The sequence below is a fragment of the Lissotriton vulgaris genome, chromosome 1_1 (assembly GCF_964263255.1).
Source record: "Lissotriton vulgaris chromosome 1_1, aLisVul1.2, whole genome shotgun sequence".
NCBI lineage: Eukaryota > Metazoa > Chordata > Amphibia > Caudata > Salamandridae > Lissotriton > Lissotriton vulgaris.
This window is the reverse complement of record NC_141685.1, coordinates 220,073,994-220,095,161: the sequence shown is the minus strand read 5'-3', so window position 1 is coordinate 220,095,161 and position 21,168 is coordinate 220,073,994. Positions and strand designations below refer to the sequence as shown.

At 41.0% G+C, this 21,168-nt stretch overlaps 1 protein-coding gene across 3 annotated transcripts in view; it reads right to left on the bottom strand.

Annotated features, from left to right (window-relative positions):
- Window positions 1-3,896: 3,896 nt before the first annotated feature.
- Window positions 3,897-21,168, bottom strand: part of LOC147740932 (uncharacterized) — a 366,615-nt gene continuing 349,343 nt past the window's right edge. For 2 of the 3 annotated variants that reach the window (XM_086936088.1, XM_086936085.1), the window contains exons 14-16: window positions 20,236-20,346; window positions 16,663-16,737; window positions 3,897-4,461 (exon numbers count right to left, since the gene is read on the bottom strand). In XM_086936088.1, the coding sequence (XP_086792214.1) occupies window positions 4,436-4,461; window positions 16,663-16,737; window positions 20,236-20,346 (212 nt within the window). In that variant the 3' untranslated portion in view covers window positions 3,897-4,435. The remainder of the gene's footprint in view (window positions 4,462-16,662; window positions 16,738-20,235; window positions 20,347-21,168) is intronic. The other variant, XM_086936083.1, reaches the window with a different exon arrangement.

The window sequence follows — 21,168 nt, the reverse complement described above, 5'->3', positions numbered from 1 at the left end:
GATCGGTGAGCAGTAATTGGAAGATCCCTAGAGGTGGGGGCGTCACCCATTACGGATGGGAGCGCCCGAGTGGAGGCGGCCAATGGCCCCTCAAACGGGGAGGCGGTCCCCTCTAAGGATGGGGACGCCGAAAGGGAAGGCGGCCATGGGCCCCTCCCTGGGGAGGAGGGGCTACGGGCCCCTCCTGGGAATTTCCGGGGGCCAGGACATCTGCGACGGCAGATGTGGTAAGTTGTGTGGGGTGGGAGGGGGGTCTACGCTACCTTCTAGACACCTCACACAAGTCCTCGGACGACCACTAAGATGGCGTCGAGTTAACAGAGGGCCCCCGCTAAGACAAGGGAAATTGGAAGCAGGCACAGAGGTACAGCCCTCTGTGCGTCCGCCCCTCACAAGTGAGGGGGGAGTTCTGGTATGGGGGATCTGACACCGGTTACGACCTTGCCGTTGGCCCGTAATGTTAGGATGTACAATTTCAATTTTGAGAAATGCATTTGCAGGATGTTTAGCATCGGCTAGGAGAACCTTTGTATTAGAGATGTGTTAAGGTCAGCCAAAGAACATCGTAATGTGTAAATGAAATTGTACATAATATGAAACTGTTAATTTAATGTTTTAATTTTGTTTCATATTTTAATAAATACGGCCGGGAGGGTAACTCCCTCCCGCCTTCCAAAAGTTCAGAACCGTTTCCGTCTTCCCATCCTTGGGGATTGTGTTGAGAGGGGGTGGCGGGTATCTCAGCCATATGGAAAGGGGCGACCACTCGGTCCCCCCGAACGTATGGTGGAGTACCCCGATCCCCCCGGGAAGCCATTTTGGGCGGGAGGCGAGTCCCGGCTGGTATGCCCGAAGCGGCGTAGCTGGGGCGAGCCTTTTCACGCCCAAGAGAGGGTTGTCCTAGACACCGACAACGCTAGCCACGCCCCGGAGGCGGATTGGAGGTGGGTCCACGCCCGCCCGAAGAAGGATAAAAGGAGCGACAAGCCAACGAAGCATCCTCTTGTTCCTGTGCTCTGAAGCTGCACCTCCCCGTTGCACGTGAGCTCGAGACGGAACGAAGAGCCAATTTTGACCCGCCCACCAGCCCCTGATGACAGCGAATTGTTTGAATAAAGTCGAGTGACGTGATATTGTTTCTCTTATAGGTTGTCTGAATAAAAGTTGGTAATTGGGTATGCAATAAAGTTGATAATTTTCTGTTTCAGCATGTGTTATTAAACAGTAGAGATTATATTTCGATTTGCATGAGTATAATCGTCTTTTCTCCTCTTTAGCTTAGATTGTCGTATTTATTTTTGGTCGGGCGGTAAGGTCATGATCGGTGAGCAGTAATTGGAAGATCCCTAGAGGTGGGGGCGTCACCCATTACGGATGGGAGCGCCCGAGTGGAGGCGGCCAATGGCCCCTCAAACGGGGAGGCGGTCCCCTCTAAGGATGGGGACGCCGAAAGGGAAGGCGGCCATGGGCCCCTCCCTGGGGAGGAGGGGCTACGGGCCCCTCCTGGGAATTTCCGGGGGCCAGGACATCTGCGACGGCAGATGTGGTAAGTTGTGTGGGGTGGGAGGGGGGTCTACGCTACCTTCTAGACACCTCACACAAGTCCTCGGACGACCACTAAGATGGCGTCGAGTTAACAGAGGGCCCCCGCTAAGACAAGGGAAATTGGAAGCAGGCACAGAGGTACAGCCCTCTGTGCGTCCGCCCCTCACAAGTGAGGGGGGAGTTCTGGTATGGGGGATCTGACACCGGTTACGACCTTGCCGTTGGCCCGTAATGTTAGGATGTACAATTTCAATTTTGAGAAATGCATTTGCAGGATGTTTAGCATCGGCTAGGAGAACCTTTGTATTAGAGATGTGTTAAGGTCAGCCAAAGAACATCGTAATGTGTAAATGAAATTGTACATAATATGAAACTGTTAATTTAATGTTTTAATTTTGTTTCATATTTTAATAAATACGGCCGGGAGGGTAACTCCCTCCCGCCTTCCAAAAGTTCAGAACCGTTTCCGTCTTCCCATCCTTGGGGATTGTGTTGAGAGGGGGTGGCGGGTATCTCAGCCATATGGAAAGGGGCGACCACTCGGTCCCCCCGAACGTATGGTGGAGTACCCCGATCCCCCCGGGAAGCCATTTTGGGCGGGAGGCGAGTCCCGGCTGGTATGCCCGAAGCGGCGTAGCTGGGGCGAGCCTTTTCACGCCCAAGAGAGGGTTGTCCTAGACACCGACAACGCTAGCCACGCCCCGGAGGCGGATTGGAGGTGGGTCCACGCCCGCCCGAAGAAGGATAAAAGGAGCGACAAGCCAACGAAGCATCCTCTTGTTCCTGTGCTCTGAAGCTGCACCTCCCCGTTGCACGTGAGCTCGAGACGGAACGAAGAGCCAATTTTGACCCGCCCACCAGCCCCTGATGACAGCGAATTGTTTGAATAAAGTCGAGTGACGTGATATTGTTTCTCTTATAGGTTGTCTGAATAAAAGTTGGTAATTGGGTATGCAATAAAGTTGATAATTTTCTGTTTCATCATGTGTTATTAAACAGTAGAGATTATATTTCGATTTGCATGAGTATAATCGTCTTTTCTCCTCTTTAGCTTAGATTGTCGTATTTATTTTTGGTCGGGCGGTAAGGTCATGATCGGTGAGCAGTAATTGGAAGATCCCTAGAGGTGGGGGCGTCACCCATTACGGATGGGAGCGCCCGGGGGGAGGCGGCCATTGGCCCCTCAAACGGGGAGGCGGTCCCCTCTAAGGATGGGGACGCCGAAAGGGAAGGCGGCCATGGGCCCCTCCCTGGGGAGGAGGGGCTACGGGCCCCTCCTGGGAATTTCCCGGGGCCAGGACATATGCGACGGCAGATGTGGTAAGTTGTGTGGGGTGGGAGGGGGGTCTACGCTACCTTCTAGACACCTCACACGAGTCCTCGGACGACCACTAAGATGGCGTCGAGTTAACAGAGGGCCCCCGCTAAGACAAGGGAAATTGGAAGCAGGCACAGAGGTACAACCCTCTTTGCGTCCGCCCCTCACAAGTGAGGGGGGAGTTCTGGTATGGGGGATCTGACACCGGTTACGACCTTGCCGTTGGCCCGTAATGTTAGGATGTACAATTTCAATTTTGAGAAATGCATTTGCAGGATGTTTAGTATCGGCTAGGAGAACCTTTGTATTAGAGATGTGTTAAGGTCAGCCAAAGAACATCGTAATGTGTAAATGAAATTGTACATAATATGAAACTGTTAATTTAATGTTTTAATTTTGTTTCATATTTTAATAAATACGGCCGGGAGGGTAACTCCCTCCCGCCTTCCAAAAGTTCAGAACCGTTTCCGTCTTCCCATCCTTGGGGATTGTGTTGAGAGGGGGTGGCGGGTATCTCAGCCATATTAAATAAGTGCTCCGAGCTTCAAGGTTACCAGTCATAGCTCGACCAGATAGGTGGGGGCAAACTTGGATAAGTCATCAAGGAAAGAAAAGAAATGATCCCTTAATAAAGAGAAATGAAACAGTACCTTTTCTTTCCGCTTTCATAAAATATGAGCTTTACCACATATTCCGGTCGTGTTAGGACGTCTCCAACTCAATTCCTTTTCAACAAAGATCAAACACAGGCAAAATGATGAAAGGCATTATCAAATAGCAAATATGTTGAAAGGTAGCACGCGTTGTAAGCCAGATCGTCGCCAGTGAAATGAAGATGGTCACATCAGATAGTTGATTGAAGAAGGATTTATTCATTCAACTATTCAAGTAAGGATGAAAGACGTCCTAGCCATACAGCTCACAGGAATAACTGACTTAACAACCTGTTGAGTCTAAACACTCCATTATAACCTTCTGAACCAGAATTTAACAAGCACAAGTAAAAGCAAATTAAAGGATGAAACAAGCATATATACATACAAATGTACAAATGAAATAAAGTAAGTAAAATATTACAACATCCTATCAGACCTCTTCAAACAATGAAGCATTCTAGATGTCTTACTGATGATGGCTCTTAGTGATACAGGACTGGGTTAAGAGAATTCTCTCTTAAATAGATGCTCCTATTAAAGATGTGAGTGCATTCCTGTCAGCAGAACAGGTGCTGTTCAGTTGGACTAACACCCCCACTTTGTAAAGAACAGAAGACGCTTGTGGGAAAATACCAAGTTTATTATCTATCAATCATTGTTTATTTATTTTTTATTGAAAAGAGTTATAGTTTGGAAAATCAAAAGCATTACATTCTGGCTCAAATAATCACATCATCTCTGCATACAAGTTATGATTATGCACTCAAGAATACAGTATAAGGGGCACTGGGCCAGCATACAGAGTCTCTTCATTTCCCTGGTAAGTTTGTAGCAAATCATCTACTTATTTCTTCATAAATGTTTTCTTAGACACTCCTTGGGCACAACGTGCTGCTTTGCAGTCATTGGGGGTGTTTCAAGTTTTCTTGATGTAGCTGGAATCTTTAAAGATAAAATGAAAGTAATGACACGTTGAAAAGTTGAGCAGAAACACACATTCAGAGAACTAAGGAAATGAGCTATGAGAAAAAGCTGTGGAGAAGTCACAGAATGTAGAATGTCATCTTCTCCTAATGGCCAATTCACAAAACCTTAGATTTGAACTTTGCTCATTTTTGCCTGTTAGTGATTCGGAAAGCCTGCCAAGAGTACTTCTGGAGATCCGAGTACAGGTTTAGATAACTATGAACTCCCAAATGTATTTCTGCTTGCTGAATTGTAATAGATGTACATTTTTGCTGGTGCAATGTGACACGTGACACAAATAGTGTTTTTGTACCCACAGTTCTTTCTTTTTTCTATAGGAAGCATAGCACATTTTTCTCTGTGGAGAAACATACTCTCCTATTATTTTGTCTTTTAAAGTTCAAATCCTAGAACAAACGCTGCATTTGCCATGTGAAAACAATCTTCTAAAGATATAGAACTTCCTGAAAACAAGTGTGGGTGTTCGCCATTTTTATGTTCTGGCTTGACAACATAGCTGTTGCCAGACAATTATGTGAGAATCACCAGAATCGGGGGTTTCGCTCTGCCCACATGTTAGAGCTATGAGTGCACGTGTTGATTAGGCAAAAGGTGTGTGTTTCCGCAGAGAAAGTGCTTGCCCTCTGCACACCGGTGATCATTTTGTTTATTTGTTCAGCTGCCCAATCCTAAACTTTCAGGGGCATAAACATGCCACTGTAATATTATTAAAGTGTTTTAGATAACTAGATAATTTATGGAAATTTTCTAAGGCAGCAGCCACAGATGATAGGAAAGCAGACATTTACCAACATGCATTTTTAGCTCTAGCATGAAATTTCAACTGTCACCTGACCTTTTAACATACACAAATATTATGCACAGTTAATAATCGATACAGCTATATCATGCAGTATTTACTACAGATACTATGGGGATAGTAGAACCAAATATATGAGATGATGTTAGGGGTATTTGGTAATCCTTCATTTTTCTAGGTCAACAGGTATTTAATTTGCCACAATCAGTTTTTTAAATCAATACTGTTGGTGCTACCGCAAACAAACACTTGCACATACAAGTAATACTTTTGTCAGAGGTCGAACCATCTCTGCTTAGGAACGTGTATGGAGATGCGGTAGGAAACATGAAGTAGACACTTATAAATCACTTATTTCAAGTACATGGAGGTTCTGTGGTACTACACAAACAAATGACAGTACTGCAAAATAGCTACAAACTCATGTATAAATCACACAGAAACCCATGCCTTGTAGATAGATGTGTAGTAGAACACTATATAGTGTTACTCTGTTGCGACTATATAGTGAGAAAGATATATAGTCCAAAACTAAAAAAAGGGATGAATGTAAGATTCAGAATGTCTTTACTGTGTGTTTTATGCATGTGTTTGCAGTGACATTTTGCAGTGCTGTCTTTTGTGTGTCTGAAGCATGATATTGTGGGCACAATGGCACATACACAGAGCTGCTACCATCCTCCTTGTACTTGAGGTAAGTCTGATTATATGTGTGTCAACAAAACCAAAGTTCTCATCCTAGGCACCACCCCCTCCACCTGGGATGCCTTGTGGTGGCCTGCAGTCTGCAGTGCTCAGAACCCCCCCACACCCACTGACCAAACACGTAACCTCAGCATCATCCTCAACTCCTCGATCTCAAGGAACTGCTAAATCAACACCATCTCATCCTCCTCTTTCCACACGCAACCTTTGGTATTAGGGTAACCCAGGTGTTAGTCAGCAGCAAGCTCAACTACGGCAATGCACTCTACTCCAAAAGAAACGCAAGCGCATCTAGAACGCCTCTGCCAGACTTATCCTGGACGATTCCCACCGCAGCACCATCTCCAGTCACCTGCGAGACCTTAGCATCTTAGCAGCCCCCAATAGCACCAAGAAGGTGTTCGACATCATGAGGGAAATGTCTAACCCTGTCTGCATTGGTTGTGCTATTGCATTCACACAAACGCCGATATGCTGCCTCAGATGACACATGTCCAATGGTGCGGGGAAAGAATATTGAGTAAAAAATATTGAGTTGCACAAATATTGAGTCATTAATATTGTAGGTCATAAATATCAACAACAAGAATATTGTGGTCAATAATATCGACATAAGGTAAGTTATATAGATTTAGAAAAAGAGTTTAATATCGTTTACAAAAATTTAGTTGTTAAAATTACCGTTTTTTATTAATGTTATGTATTTTAGTATGTATTTTATATGTATATTATGTATGGTTTTTGTATAAAAATCGTTTGTATTTTTAATGTGTTAGATTCATTATAGTTAATTTCTTTCATTTGAATTTTGCGTTTTTAGTTCCGTAGTGGAATAGGGGGCGGGGGGGTAATTTAATTATATTACATTTATTGATTATTTAATATTTGTTTAATAGAGATGCTGTAGTGTTACATGTGTAAAGTAATTTATTATTAATTATTATTAATTGGTTGTTACCTAATTTTTATTAATTAATTGATGGTAATTGTGTAATTAATTTTAGGTGTGTGATGTGGATTTATAGGTGTAAAGGGTGAGGAGGGTAGAGAGTAATTTATTTTTAATTGATGAACTAATACTTGTTTTTTAATTCATTTTAATCAATTAATTGGTAATTAATTATTGTAATTGTGTAATACATTTTAGATGTGTTGTGGTGTTTATAAGAGTAATCAGTGGGAAGTAATTTGTGTTTTATTAATATATAGTTGTAAATTAATGTTAATTATTTGCTATTTATTTGGGGTAATTGTTTATTTTTGTGTGTGTTCTTTTTACTTTTAAAGGGGTAAAGGGTGGGTATTAAATACATTATTTAATTATCAGTTGTTTATAGTAATAGTTTTTAATTGAAAAATTAGCTTTAATTGTGTTTTAATATTTGATAGTTTAATTTAGGTGTCTGTTGTTATTAGTATAGTGTTAACGTGAGTGTAGTCAATTAATGTTTATTGTTTTTATTAATAATGTTTTTAATTGATTATTAATTGAGGTACCTATGTAAATACATGCAATTTGTTATTGGTGTGGTTTTATAGGGTAGGAAATAAAACAAATACATTTATGTTTTAAGTATTTTTTTGTAAATATTGTCTAGTTTAAAATAATTATTTCTCATAAATGTATTTATTAGCTTATTTTATATAATATGTTTTGGTTTTTGTTATATTTAAATACTATTATGATATGTGTTTTTCTTACATGTTTAATATATGTGATTGTTTATTTTTTAAATATTTTTTATTTATTTATATGATTTTTTATAGTTTTTTAATGTATATATATTTTTAACTGTTTGAGTGTGAATAGTAATTTGTGTTTCTCCGCTATCCAACACTTTCTGTAATGTTAAACTCACTGGAGTGGGAATAGTAATTTTTTTCTCTCGGCTATCCACCACTTTCCCTACTGTTGCACTCTCTGGAGTGGGAATACTCATTTTTACCCCTCCGCTAGCCAACACCTTCCCTACTGTTGCACTCACCGGAGTGGGAATAAAAACGTTTAAGCCCGCCACTATCCAACAATTCTCTTACTGTTGCATTCACTGGAGTTGGGAATAGTAATTTTTACCCCTCCGCTAATCAACCCTTTCCCTACTGTTGCACTCTTTGGGGTAGGATTAGTAATTTTTTACCCCTCAGCTATCCAACACTTTCCCTACTGTTGCACTCACTAGAGTTGGAATAGTAAATGTAATTCCTCTGCTGTCCAACACTTACCCTACTTTTGCACACACTGGAGTGGGAATAGTTATTTTTACCCCTTTGATATCGAAGACTTTCCCTACTGTTGCACTGATTATATTGTGAAATTTAAGTTTAAATATTTCTCTAATAGTTTAATGTTGTAGTTTTTCATAAGTTTTAAAGTGTTTTTATATTTTAAATCAGTAATATATATTTTTAATTTGTTGTATTCTATTTTAAGCTTTTAATGTAAATTTAAAATAATAATTAATTAATTTTTTTAAAGTAAATATATATATGTATAAATAATGCTTATGTGTTTGTTTTTTTATCATTGTATTTGTTATATTGTATTCAAAAGTATATTACATGTATTTTATTGTGTTAGTATTATATTCAATATTTAATGTATTTAAAATATGTTATTTTATTTTATATTTATCTAAAAGTCTATATTATATACATCTATATTTTTTACATCTATATTTTTGAGTAAATATTTTTGTACTTACCTGTTTAAGTAAAGAAGTCGATATTTGTTTTAAACAAAACAAATGGCAGCAAGGCAACTAATTACAGCCACAGTTACTCCTTAATCACTATATGTATCCTCATTTAAAGGTAAATTTGAACGGGAACTATACGATCGCTGTTCCGACCGGTGTGTGAAAAGGGTCACCGAAGACCTGAATGTATTGGTGTTTGACCTGACTGAACTTGAAGAATAGGAGACATTGGTGGTTTTATCAAACCCTTTGCCGAATTTTGGATTACTCTCCAATAGAGACGGAATGTTAAGAACCCTTTTGAATAGTGAATACAGGAAGAAGGATTATTCACTCACAGGACCTTGTGACAAAGTATTGTTTATTTAGCCCTGAGGAAAGCCTTTGTGGGTGAAACACGTTGGCTGTGTGTATCAAAATACAAGAATAAAGAAGATTTCTACACATTTCTACAAGCAATCCAGGACCAGATTCACCCTAGTTATGGGTCCATGAGCGAGATATAGATTGATTCCAATGACACAGTGAGCACTGAACCCACATCTGGGCATACCCATCCCACTTAGGGCAGTACATGAAACACACATGGGTGGAGGAGGAATGCTTGGAATGCTTGAATTTAGTATTGTAACTAAGGCAAAAGTCAAAGTCAAAAGTTGAGGGCAATTCCAATGGAATCTTGGTTGTATACAGGTCACGTCAGGTTTATTCCGGTGGAGAGTATACATTCTACTCAGTCTAGTCTCACCCTAGGAGTCTTATTTGGAACTTTGTAGTGGCAGGAGCTATGAGGAGATTGTTGTCGGGCTTAAAGAGCTGAATGCCATTGGCCCTCCATGCTGGTGGTAGATGCTGGTGGTATTACTGACGTGAAGAACCCAGAGCTTCTACATTTTCACTTGGAGTACATTTTTTGCTGTTTTGAAGTAGGAGTACACTCTGACACCAGCCAAGGGTCCAGGACTGGGGAGGCACTTCTTAGGGGTCAAGAGTCTCTCCAGCAGAGGCCAACATAGGATCCAGGCAGTTCCAGTTGGTGGTGGTCTTCTGGGTAGTTGCAGGGGGGTCTAGAAGCTTGTTGTGTCATTGTAGCTCATTCCTTTGGTCAGTCAACTGCTTCTTGGAGTTGCTTCTGCGATCCTGGGTTCAGAAAGAATACAATATTACTGTCTGAAGAAGGAAGACTGGACTTGCCATATAACATAAAAAGCAAGTCCAGTCTTCCTTCTTAAGACAGGACGGTTGTAATCTTTCTGAATCTTCTCAGGTACAGGAGTGTTGTGATGGGAGGTTCTGGGGATGAGTGTCTGAAAAGTTTCAGCGCTCCGTCCATCATCTCCTTGTGTTTGCTTTGTTCACCATAAGTTGGCAGGGTATGCCCAGACGTGGGTCCCATGCTCATTTGGCCACTGGATTCAAGCTAGCCTGGCTGATGACGGCTGTCAGCCAGAAACGGGTCCCATGATGATTGTTTCCGGTCCAGAGAAGACATGGCTTGGCAGTTCGGGCTGGACTGTTACCATGAGGCACAGGGTTAGACTGATTTGCATATGGCCATGTCTGAGCTGGGATGGCGGAGTGAGCTAAAGAATTATGATGGATTCAACCCAGATCTGTGACTGGGGGAGAGTGTCTGGAAAGTTTCAGCACTCCATCCATCATCTCCTTGTGTTTGCGGTGCCAGATTTATACCTAGTGCCACCCTGGAGTTCACCCCCTTTGTCAAATTCTAACAGGGTCTGATCAGTTCTTTCCCTCGCTCTGGTTCCAATCTGTTTAGGGTAACACTGGGCGGGCAGGCCCAGATATGGGCTGCATTTGCCAGGGGCAGGTAGCTTCAGAGTCAGGAAGGGGGTGGTCACAGCTCCAAGCTATCTTGCTCAGGAAGGTTGAGTGCAACCTCCCAGGCCATCCTGATCAGGAGAGGAAATCCCTTCCTCAAACTTGAGCCCCTTTTGTCCCCTCTCTGTAAGAAACACAAACTCACACTACAGGAATGCCAATAATAGCCATGTGCCCATGGATTTTGTCTTAAGTCAAACTTAAGACAAAATCCCAACTTTACTACTACTAAATGCCTTCTGTGAATACCAAAAGTAGTAAGTTTAGGATTTTGTCTTAAGTTAGTTCTGTGAATCGGGCCCTTAGTTATGACTCAATTCAAGCAATCAAAACAACGATTTAGAGCAACTATGAGTAGAGAAAAAGTGACATTTTATGAACATCTGGAAATAGGTACTCAAGAAGGCCTACAAGCAGACCTGTTTCAAAAACCTATGGCCGGAAACACTCCTGTAGCAGGAAACACCCCTCTACATTTTTCCAGTTTTCATCCAAATTGGCATAAAATCAAACATTATGTTCAGAGGTCCTTTTTGCAAATAATATTAGTAAGAAGGTAGAAATAATTCTAACACAATAATATCACGATTATTGATTCTAAATAGAAAATCCTTAACACCAGTGAGAAGGACCCAATAATTAAAAGACCTATGGAGGACAAATAACTACTAGGGAAATAAACTAGTGCACACCCAAATGAAGCAAAATACCAGATGGACTCAAAGATTCACAGAAGGAGGCATAACCATGAGAGCCAACCATTTATGTGGCACATGCCATGCATGTAATGCTGCATTCACTATGGAAAAGTGGAGGCACAATGGATACAAGTTCATGCTAAAAGAGGTGACTGACTATAGGAGTGATAATATTGTGTTCTTGATCATATGCCCATGTGGCATTGGGTATGTAGGTGTGACTGGTAGGCACTTCTGAAGAAGGTTCGGGAAACACACATTTGGCAATCCTTACAAACAAAATTATGAACACTTCTAGTACAACATTGTATCATGCTTGCCAACAGTCTACAAGAGGGAAGAGGGGATTTAAAAAATAAAGTTATGTTTGGCTTTAAAAATCAGGAGTTTCCTGCCTGAATCAGGTCTATTGCCAATGGCTAATCTTGGAAAAGGTAAAAGCCCAACTGAATAAATCAGAGACAGAATTTCTCTCTTACTGCTCATGAGTTCAAAAGTGAATGAACCGATCATCTGGGAAGTTATCAAATGTCCTAACCATCGTACGTTCCTGTGATGGAATAGTACAAATGTTGCAGTCTGTTTGTATCTATGTATTTGGCCATTTTTCTAGGCATATATAAAGAGATGTGCATAATGCTGCACCACATAACATTGCATTTGCGTGACACAAACCTCTAAGTCAGATTTTTGAAGCCATGCAAAACTACTTTGCGCGCCTTTGAATGACTTAAAAACCTGGAGTAAGACAACGTAGGGCAATTCATGATCCATGGGCATTGCAGTGAGTAGTATTACAATGTAACTCCTGAGCCTTTTGACAAACTCCCAGATTCCAAGAACTTGAGAATGTGCCAAATCAATTTCCTTCCCAGGAGAGGCATAACGAGGATAAATATATTTATATACAAGACTACCAAATGGTGTCAGTGCAAGGGAAAATGATAGGAATGTGCAGTATTGGATAAACATAGGCACATTCCTGGCCATTCCGACTGTGCTGCAACACAAAAGACATAAATATGCCCCTTCATACATCTATACTAATATAATAAAGAGAGAGCCCAAACCTTTGAGGCGGGTAATCTCAGGAACCACAGCACCAATCACAACACCCAAAACAGCGTTGGAAAGGGCAGTTGCAGCAGAAGGACATAGGCTATGCACACGCCCACCATATACATTTAAAAGGTAAAAGAACCGTGCCAGCAAAGTAGTCCCCTGTGGGCGTGTCTGCGTTGTGTTGTGGGCGTGTGCTGGGGGCGTGACAAAAGGTGGGGGCCTGTGGTACGTTCTGACCTTCATGCCGTGTCTTATATCGTGTGCTGTGGGCGTGTGCTGAGGGCGTGAGCGTTTGCGGGGCGCGGGATTACGGAAAAAAAACGAGCATTGTGCCCAATATTTCATTGTTTTTTCTTCCCAGGTTCTGTACATTCCAACTCTGGGTGTCCACCCTGCTCCCTTTAAATACCCCTGCACCCCATAATCATAACCCACCCTTGCTCCTTAAAATACCCCAACACCCTTAAGCACTAACCCATCTTAACCCTATAAATATACCCTGTACCCCAAAACCCAAACCTATTCCTAAACCCTAAAAATACCCCTGTACCCGAAAACCCAAACTAGCCCTGAACCCTATAAATACCCCTGTACCTCAAAACCCAAACCTACCCCTGAACCCTAAAAATACCACTGTACCCCAAAACCCAAACCTTCCCCATAACCCTAAAATACCCCTATACCCCAAAACCCAAACCGAGCCCTGAACCGTTAAAATACCCCTGTACCCCTGTACCCCAAAACCCAAACCTACCCCGGAACCCTAAAAAAACCCTGTACCCCAAAACCCAAACCTAGCCCTGAACCATAAAAATAACCCTGTACCCTAAAACCCAAACCTACCCCTGAACCCTAAAATACCACTGTTCCCCAAAACCCAAACCTAGCCCTGAACCCTAAAAATACCCCTGTAAACCAAAACCCAAACCTAGCCCTGAACCCTTAAAATACTCCTGTTCCCCAAAACCCAAACCTACCCCTGAACTCTAAAAATACCCCTACACCCCAAAACGCAAACCTAGCCCTGAACCCTAAAAATACCCCTGTACCCCAAAACCCATACCTATCCCTAAACCCTAAAACTACCCCTGTACCCCATAACCAAAAACTATATATGAACCCTTAAAATATACAAACACCCCAAAACATATACTTCAGTACCCCAAAACATATACCCCTATACCCATACTTACCTTATCCAAACATTAAAAAAAACATGCTTTTACAATTCATGCATTTGCAACGATTTTCTTTGTAAATATATGTGTGGTAAAAGCATATAAAATGTAATGCCATGCGTTATAATGGCATTGCGGAGTCATGGTACTTTCGTAATGAAAGTATGCGGAGTGATGGTATGCGGAAAGAAAGTTGCGGAATAATGGGTGTTTACCCTCCCGTGGTAAGCACATTGGTGGCACGGCGGCCCACATCTCCAGTAACATACTCATATTTTTTCACCACCGATTTGAAAAATGCACAGGTCTCTCTCATTGATGGCCAGCACAGACATGCACTTTTAGACACACCTACCACCACAAGTTCTAGAATTGCGAACTTTAGCTGGGGAGCTACGTTCGAATCTCGGCATCGGCTCAACATCCTGTGATTCCAGGCAAATCGCTTTGTCTCCCCGTGCCTACCACAAATGAATGTGTTCTTCTGTAATGTACATTGTGCTCATGCCATGTTGTTGAGTTTGCGCTATATAATATTGCAAGGAAAAATAAAGTAGGGAAACTCGAGTTCACACACTACTAAACGCACACTCTCAATCGGAGCGTTTCACATGCCTGTCACAGATAAGAAATGCTATCAAAACGAAATCCTACAAAACAATATACTGCTGGCCGGCAGCAATTCATACCTGTACAACGTCGGGATGGGCTGCTAATATGTAATAAAAGCCTGGCAATGGGTCTTAAATGCCAAGTCGGCATGGAGGTAAACTTCTCACACAGGCATTGTGGCAGGCCTGTGACATGTTTAAAGGCTACTTGACTGGGTGTCACAAGCAGTGCTGCATACCCATTAGTAACATTTAATTTACAGGCTCTGGTCACATATAGTGTTCTGGGCTAGGGACTTACAAGTACAGTAAATATGCCAGTTGTGGATAGGTCAATAAACCATGTTTTAGGGGAGAAGCACAGGCACTTTCACACTGCTTGCCAGTAGTAAAGCGCTCAGAGTCCTAAGGTCAATAAAAAGAATCAGAAAAAATATGAGTCAAGCAGGCAAAATGTTTGGGAAGACCAACAAAAGTCTGGCAGGTCTAAATGAGTCTATATATAGGTGTCCAGGAATGCCATTCAGCATAGTGCACACATTTTTGTTGCCCTAAACCTTGCTTCTATGAGAAGGATTTAATCAACTGAGGTAGATTGGATACATATGTGAGTGGATATCTTAATGCATTGACTGCACCCTATGAGCTCATGCTAAAAACATGGTTGGCAAGGGTAGCATATTTTGGCACATAGGTTGGAGGTGATTGGCTTTTAGACTTATGACCCTAGATGTAAATACTGGAAACTACTGGTGAGGCAAATTAAGTGATTGTGAGAAAGGAGGTGAACTATTAGCAGCTGGGAATCTGGTATTCATAGCATTAATACAAAACAGCTGTTTGAATTATTTTATATTTGGAACAATGTGAATATTGTGGATCTGACCCTTACGTAAAAATATGTGTACTGTACCTAGACCACACCGCATGTCCATATTGGATTGAAGATAGCCTCATTTAGGTTCCTGTAGAAGGTGGTTGAACATTATTATCTCCACTGAAACGCATGCTGGCAATGATCGCTTGCTGATTGCCCAAGGGAGCCACAGCAACTGTAGAAGATGGATTAATCATCTCCTTGTTGGGTCGTTAAGGATTCTTGGGGACTGTCAGGTTGAGTCTGTTTGAGTGTGCATGAATGGCATGCATTGGAGCTGTAGAAGTTGAGTGTATTTTCTAATGAATGAGCAATTGGTAGTTATTGGGTTTTTGATTGTAAAGAAATTCTTTTGATTACTGTTATAATATTGTGTAATAATCCACTTTACATTGCCGTGTGATAAAACAATATAAAATTATGAAAATGTAATAGATGTACAATAAACGGTGCAGAGTCAGTAACTATCTTTTGATGAGGTCGGGCTTGTGGGAATACAGGTTATAAGATGAAATATTTTTTGTCATTTTTAACGTTTTTTCTGCTTTCCAAAATTGAACAAGGTGAGAGCAGGTCAATGCATACAGGGATGCTCTTGCAGTTCTTGAGGGTCCCCGTAAAATGTAGTTATTGCCATCTAAAGTTACACATGGGCTGGCCTCACACAGATATATAAAGATATCAGCCAATCTGAAAACCCTGAGATGTTTGAGTCTCAGCAGAATGAAGGAGCTGGTGTTTCCCTATGAAATATAGATGCTATAAACATATATCACAAACATGCTCAAATATGGAGATGACAATGAACCACCATGTAGTGAAGTAGTGTGGCTCACTGGTTAGAGGCGGCAGACCCGAGAGCAGAGGACGGCCCGAGACCAGGGTTCGATTCCCTGTGCGGCAGGTTTCTGGACCAGGGTCAGCGGACTCGATAATTCTCTCGCCTCGGTGCCCACTCTGATCAGCGATCAAACTCGACAACTCTGGGCATTAGCTTGCCTCATCTTCACTAACGGCCCCACCAGACCGCCGGGGATGCCTGGTCTCACCCTGGAGATACCCATTAAGGGACCATCTCTCAGGGAAGCCAGGAAGGGTTTCGCAGCGGTCGAAGCGCCTTGGGACACTACGGGTAAGTAGTGCGCTATATAAATGCCAATACATTTACACCATATCTATCTGAAAAAAATGGCCATCTATGACAAATTTCAAAATGAATGTAAACTCACTTTCGACGTGTGTGTGATTGAGATAATGTGCTCTACTCACTCCCATCAAGTGCTGGAGAGTGGGACCCATGTGTTGGTAGATGTTTTTGTCTGGTCTTCATTTTTGTGTCTTTAATTTGATGAAGCATATTTTAATGGTCTTTCTTATGGTGCTATGCATGGGGCCTGCCTTAGGCGCCTCTAATGAATGCAGTGGTGTCTGGGATTGTAGAACCTATGAGCATGCATGTGGGTGTCTTGATTAGAATCAGTTTTTGGGTGAGTGTGCACGGTAGGTGTGCCCGCCTAAGTGCCGGATATAATGAATGAACCTGTGTGGTATCGGGGAGTGGTGCCTGAGGAGTTGAAACTTGTGAAAGAACTACTTGATATCAGATGTGACAGAAATGGAAAGGCCTCCTTCTATTTTCACCTCTCCTCTGTTACACACACACACAAAATACTGGAACAGCAGATTACCTTTGCAGTAGTAGCAGTAACAGATAAGTATCGCAAGCCCCCATGGCAAGTACGTTGACAGACCTGTTGCTGAGGCTGAAAAAAACAAAATATGCGTTTTATGTTACAACCAGGCTTAATATGTGTGATTCCGATAATATGCATAGATTGCTAGAGAATTAGTTACTTCTTCCATATATAATTTTGTTAGAATATATTCAAACATCGTGACTCGAGAAACATTTTAATTGATCATTTAAAAAACCCATCCAAAATTATATTCAATACCTCCATGTAATGTAAAAAACTGCTTTACTTGGTGTAGCTAAGATTTGTTGGGTGTGGCTCCCATGCACACAGTGCCACCGAATCCCAGCTATGCCTCGCTGACAGGTATGTGGTTGCCTGTGCTCATATTGGCTTGAGCGATTGCCTGAGGCATTCTATTCATAACCTTGTTCTTTGGTTGTTTGGACAGATATATGATTAAACATATCGGGAGGCAAAACTTTTGGAAAATAAGTAGCCTGATACACATATATCTTGATGCACAAATATCCTTATACACAGATATTGTGATGCGCTGATATTGTTGAAAATAATATATTTTTTTAGGTAAACAATGTTGTTCCTAGTATAATCAGTGTTTGTAATATCGTTTGCAATAACATATTGGTAAAAACGTAGTTTTTTTATTATTTGAATGTGTTTTAGTTGATATATTAATTGTATTTGTTACTGTTGTTTATATAAAGATTTTTTTTTAGTATAGCTTGCAATTTTAAGTGATTTACATTTATGTATGTCATTTTTTACAGTAATTTATAGAATAGTAGCGGGTTGTTGGGTTTATAGGGAGAAAGGGTGGGAAGTTAACTAGTTATTAACAATCTTGAATCATTTCATACATTTCTATTTAACTATGTTATTGATATTTATTATGTAAATTATGTAATATGATTTTCTTTCATTGTATGTTATTTGCAGGCTACAAGGTTTGTAGGGGTTTAGAGTGGGAAGTAAATTAAGTAATAATTATTTAGATATTAATTGTTAATTAATTATTTAATTGATTTTAATTTTGTAGTTGATGAAATACTTATTTATTTTACTTATAGTTTAGTTGCAGGCTACTAGGTTGTAGGGGGTCTAGGGTGAGGAGCTACTCAATTAATAATTACCTTTTTAGAAATTTACATTGAATTCATTTTTTTTAAATTAGACCTGGGTGGAGTTCTTAGAGTTCAACAGAACTTCGCGAAGTGTCCAAAAAACACTGTCACACTTTACGGGAGTTCCACAAGCAGCGGAGTGCATTTGGTCATGCCATTTGTGTTGATTTTCAGCACCAAGTGTTTGTCCTGCGCTGTAAACTCAGCGTGAGCTGCACCATGTGCAGCGCAAGAGGACACTGCTTCTTTTCTCGCGGCTCCAGTACATTTTCTACCCAGGCAGCAGCTTTCTCACCGAGAATGGAAGGTTTCTCAACTTGTGACTTTGTCCTAGTCCGGTATGACCAGATAGAGACAGTTGGTACTTTGTACTTTTTGGGGCTATTTTCACTGAAACCTTTAAACTTACATATGTCCAGTTCAACTGATTGGATTCTGTGAGTTTGGTCTGGATTTCTGTATTAAAATTTACTCTGTTTTGCTAAATTGGTGTGGGGTTTTAGTGTACTGTATTACACACTGCTTCTGAGTTAAGCCTGACTGTTCAGAACCAAGCTACCTAAAGGGTTTAGTAAAGGTTAATTTGCTTCCCTCTGACAAAGATTGTGCTTGTTGCTTAAGTAGGGTTTTACCCCCCTCAATCAGAAACCCAATTTCTTCTGGATAGTCGACTGCATCAAAGGCAGCTGAGAAGTCCGTCACTATCAGGAGGCAGAGTGCCTGTGATGCAGAACTGCGGGGGGTTAGCTTCACATGCAATGGTCTTGAAAAGCAATGACAAGACACTGGAGAGAAATAAGTAGTACCTCAAAGGAGGTAACTGGGAAGGCAAACAATGTCATGCACACGCACCTTTCTAGGTATTGTGGCCAGACCATAAAAGACAACAAAAACACAAAAAGATTTATAAACCTAGGAGCATTATTTGTCTGAAAATTAATTATCATGCACTGGGAAGCACCAACTTTCATTAAATGGAGAGTGGAGTTCATAAAGGGGGTAGGTGTGAAAGCAGACTCTCTAAGGATTGAAAGACAAATGGGTACAGTAGACCCGGAAAAGGTCCAGGTTTTGGACACCATACTCTTGTGCTAAACGGAGGAGGAAGCCCATCACAACAGCACATAATACTATGCTCTGAATAACCAGGTGGACACCCCTTGGAGACCCCAGGAACACAAATATGGCTTTCTGTATTCCCCTCCCACGTACTCCACTAGATAACTTCTGCTCTATCTCCTGGCCTCCACCCAATTACCTCTCACACAGTGAAATTGCAGAGTAAGGGAAAATCCCAACCTCAAATAGACTCATGCAGAAAGTCATGTTCTGACTTTGTAGATGTCAGCCATAAAGTAGAAGACAGAGCCTTGTGTGACCGCTACTTCCTATTGATTGATGGAACAGTGCAACATGAACCCTGGCAAAACCAAGACACAGAATATACTGTAGGTAGTCCTCAGTAATAGCACACAGCAAGAACCAGGGGAAATGTTTTACAATAGCAATGCTGTGAAATATGAATATGCTTGAATAAAAATGACCATTTACGTACCTGATACACAAAAACAACTATTGGAAAACTAAGATAAAAAAAAATCTATTCCAAATTTTATTTTTTTAAAAGCTAATGTCTTCTTCTATAGAATTTTGACATCAGAGTACTCTGAGCACTGTAATTACATTTAACTTGGTTAGCAATCTGCCTGATTGAAATGGTGAAGAGGCCCCACCAAAAAACACTGAGGGGCAAATTTACAAGAAATTGGTGGAGAGCAATGCTATTTCCAAATTGGTAACACCAGGATCCAACAGTTTCAAAACACATGGTTACGCTGTATTAACAAGAATGCGGGACACCCCTGTGCTACCCTTAGCGCTGGTGCTAAAAATTGCTAGCTAGCACCAGTGCAGGCATGCTAGTGCCATTTCTCTTAAGGGACCTGCACTGCACAGTCAATTGGTTATGCGCAGGAAGGCACCTTCCTGCACATAAACAATCTTTCAGGCGATTTGCTGTATGTAAGTGCGCTGCCGAAATGCAGTAAACATGGAAAGAGCAAAATATGAGAAGAAATAAAAATTGCCCCCGAGTGTCACCTGCATGCCTTTTCATGCTAAGTGCTGCAGGAAAAGGGGCATTATTCACAAGGCTGCCTTGTAAATAAGGCAAAGGAGTTAATGCCACCAGACAGTCAGAAAAAGTGATTTTCTGGTGGGGTTAACTCCATGTAAATAAATAAGCTCCTTAAGGTGCTAAGATTAACTCTCAATGTTCACTGAATGCCCTCAGTATGATCCAGACACGTATGTACATATGTAAATGCACAATAATGCTTTCCAGGTCCCTCTTTGAAAGAAAATAGATTTTCTGTTAAAAAAATTATAAATGTTTAATTTTAAAATAATAGTTGTTTCTTACCTCGATTACAGGGTGGTCCTGTGTACCCAGCATTACAAATGCATTTGCCAAGTAAGCAAAATCCATTCTTGCAGTTGTAGGCGTTGCAGGGTGAAGAAGAGTTGGCTGAAACTAGAAAAATAATGCATAGTGCATAAACGTTCTTATAAGAAACATATGTTGATATTGAACTTTGTGTGAAGTATATAGGGAAGGAGAGGAACAAAAAAGAACAGAAAGAAACATCTATTGTATATTGATAGAAAAAGTAGAGATAGAGATGGAAACCCTTGCTTTGGGATGCCACTAAAATAATACATAACCATAAAATACACACAATTTCAGCCTGCTTATTTTAGCCTCATTCTACCTATGGGGAAAGTGCAGCATAGATTGTGGCTTGTGGAACCCCAAATAGGCAGAGCACACAAGAAACTGAGTCAGCTATTTGTGATTATTTTGTGTTCGTTTTCTCTTACTGGAGGCTGGTCTAAGTCCCTCTTGGGAGAACCTTTGATTTTTTTCCTACTCTGAAGCAAGTCAATCTTCCTCTTAAGTACCTTGTTTTCCTCTTTAAGCGGCCACACTGATTGAAACCACCTTCTCAGAGGCCACCATCAAGATCAGGATATAACCGTCTAATTTAATGATATAATATGAAAAAGGAAAATACATTGATGTTTAAAACATTGTCTAAAATATTCTATGTAAGTAATAAATACATACTATTCATAGATTTTTTTAACATTAAATTACATTTCTTCATATGCTTGACTACTTTAAACAATTTAGTGTAATTTAACATCATTTCTTTTTTGTTGCTTTTTAAAGTCCCTAACTCCATTATTATCTTTAGGAGGGTGTTGCAGGCCAGGTCCAGTGCTGGACTTTGATCTAAGGCCATATCTAGTGTTTTTTAGTAGTGACTTACACCTGGAGGAACTGATTCATAAA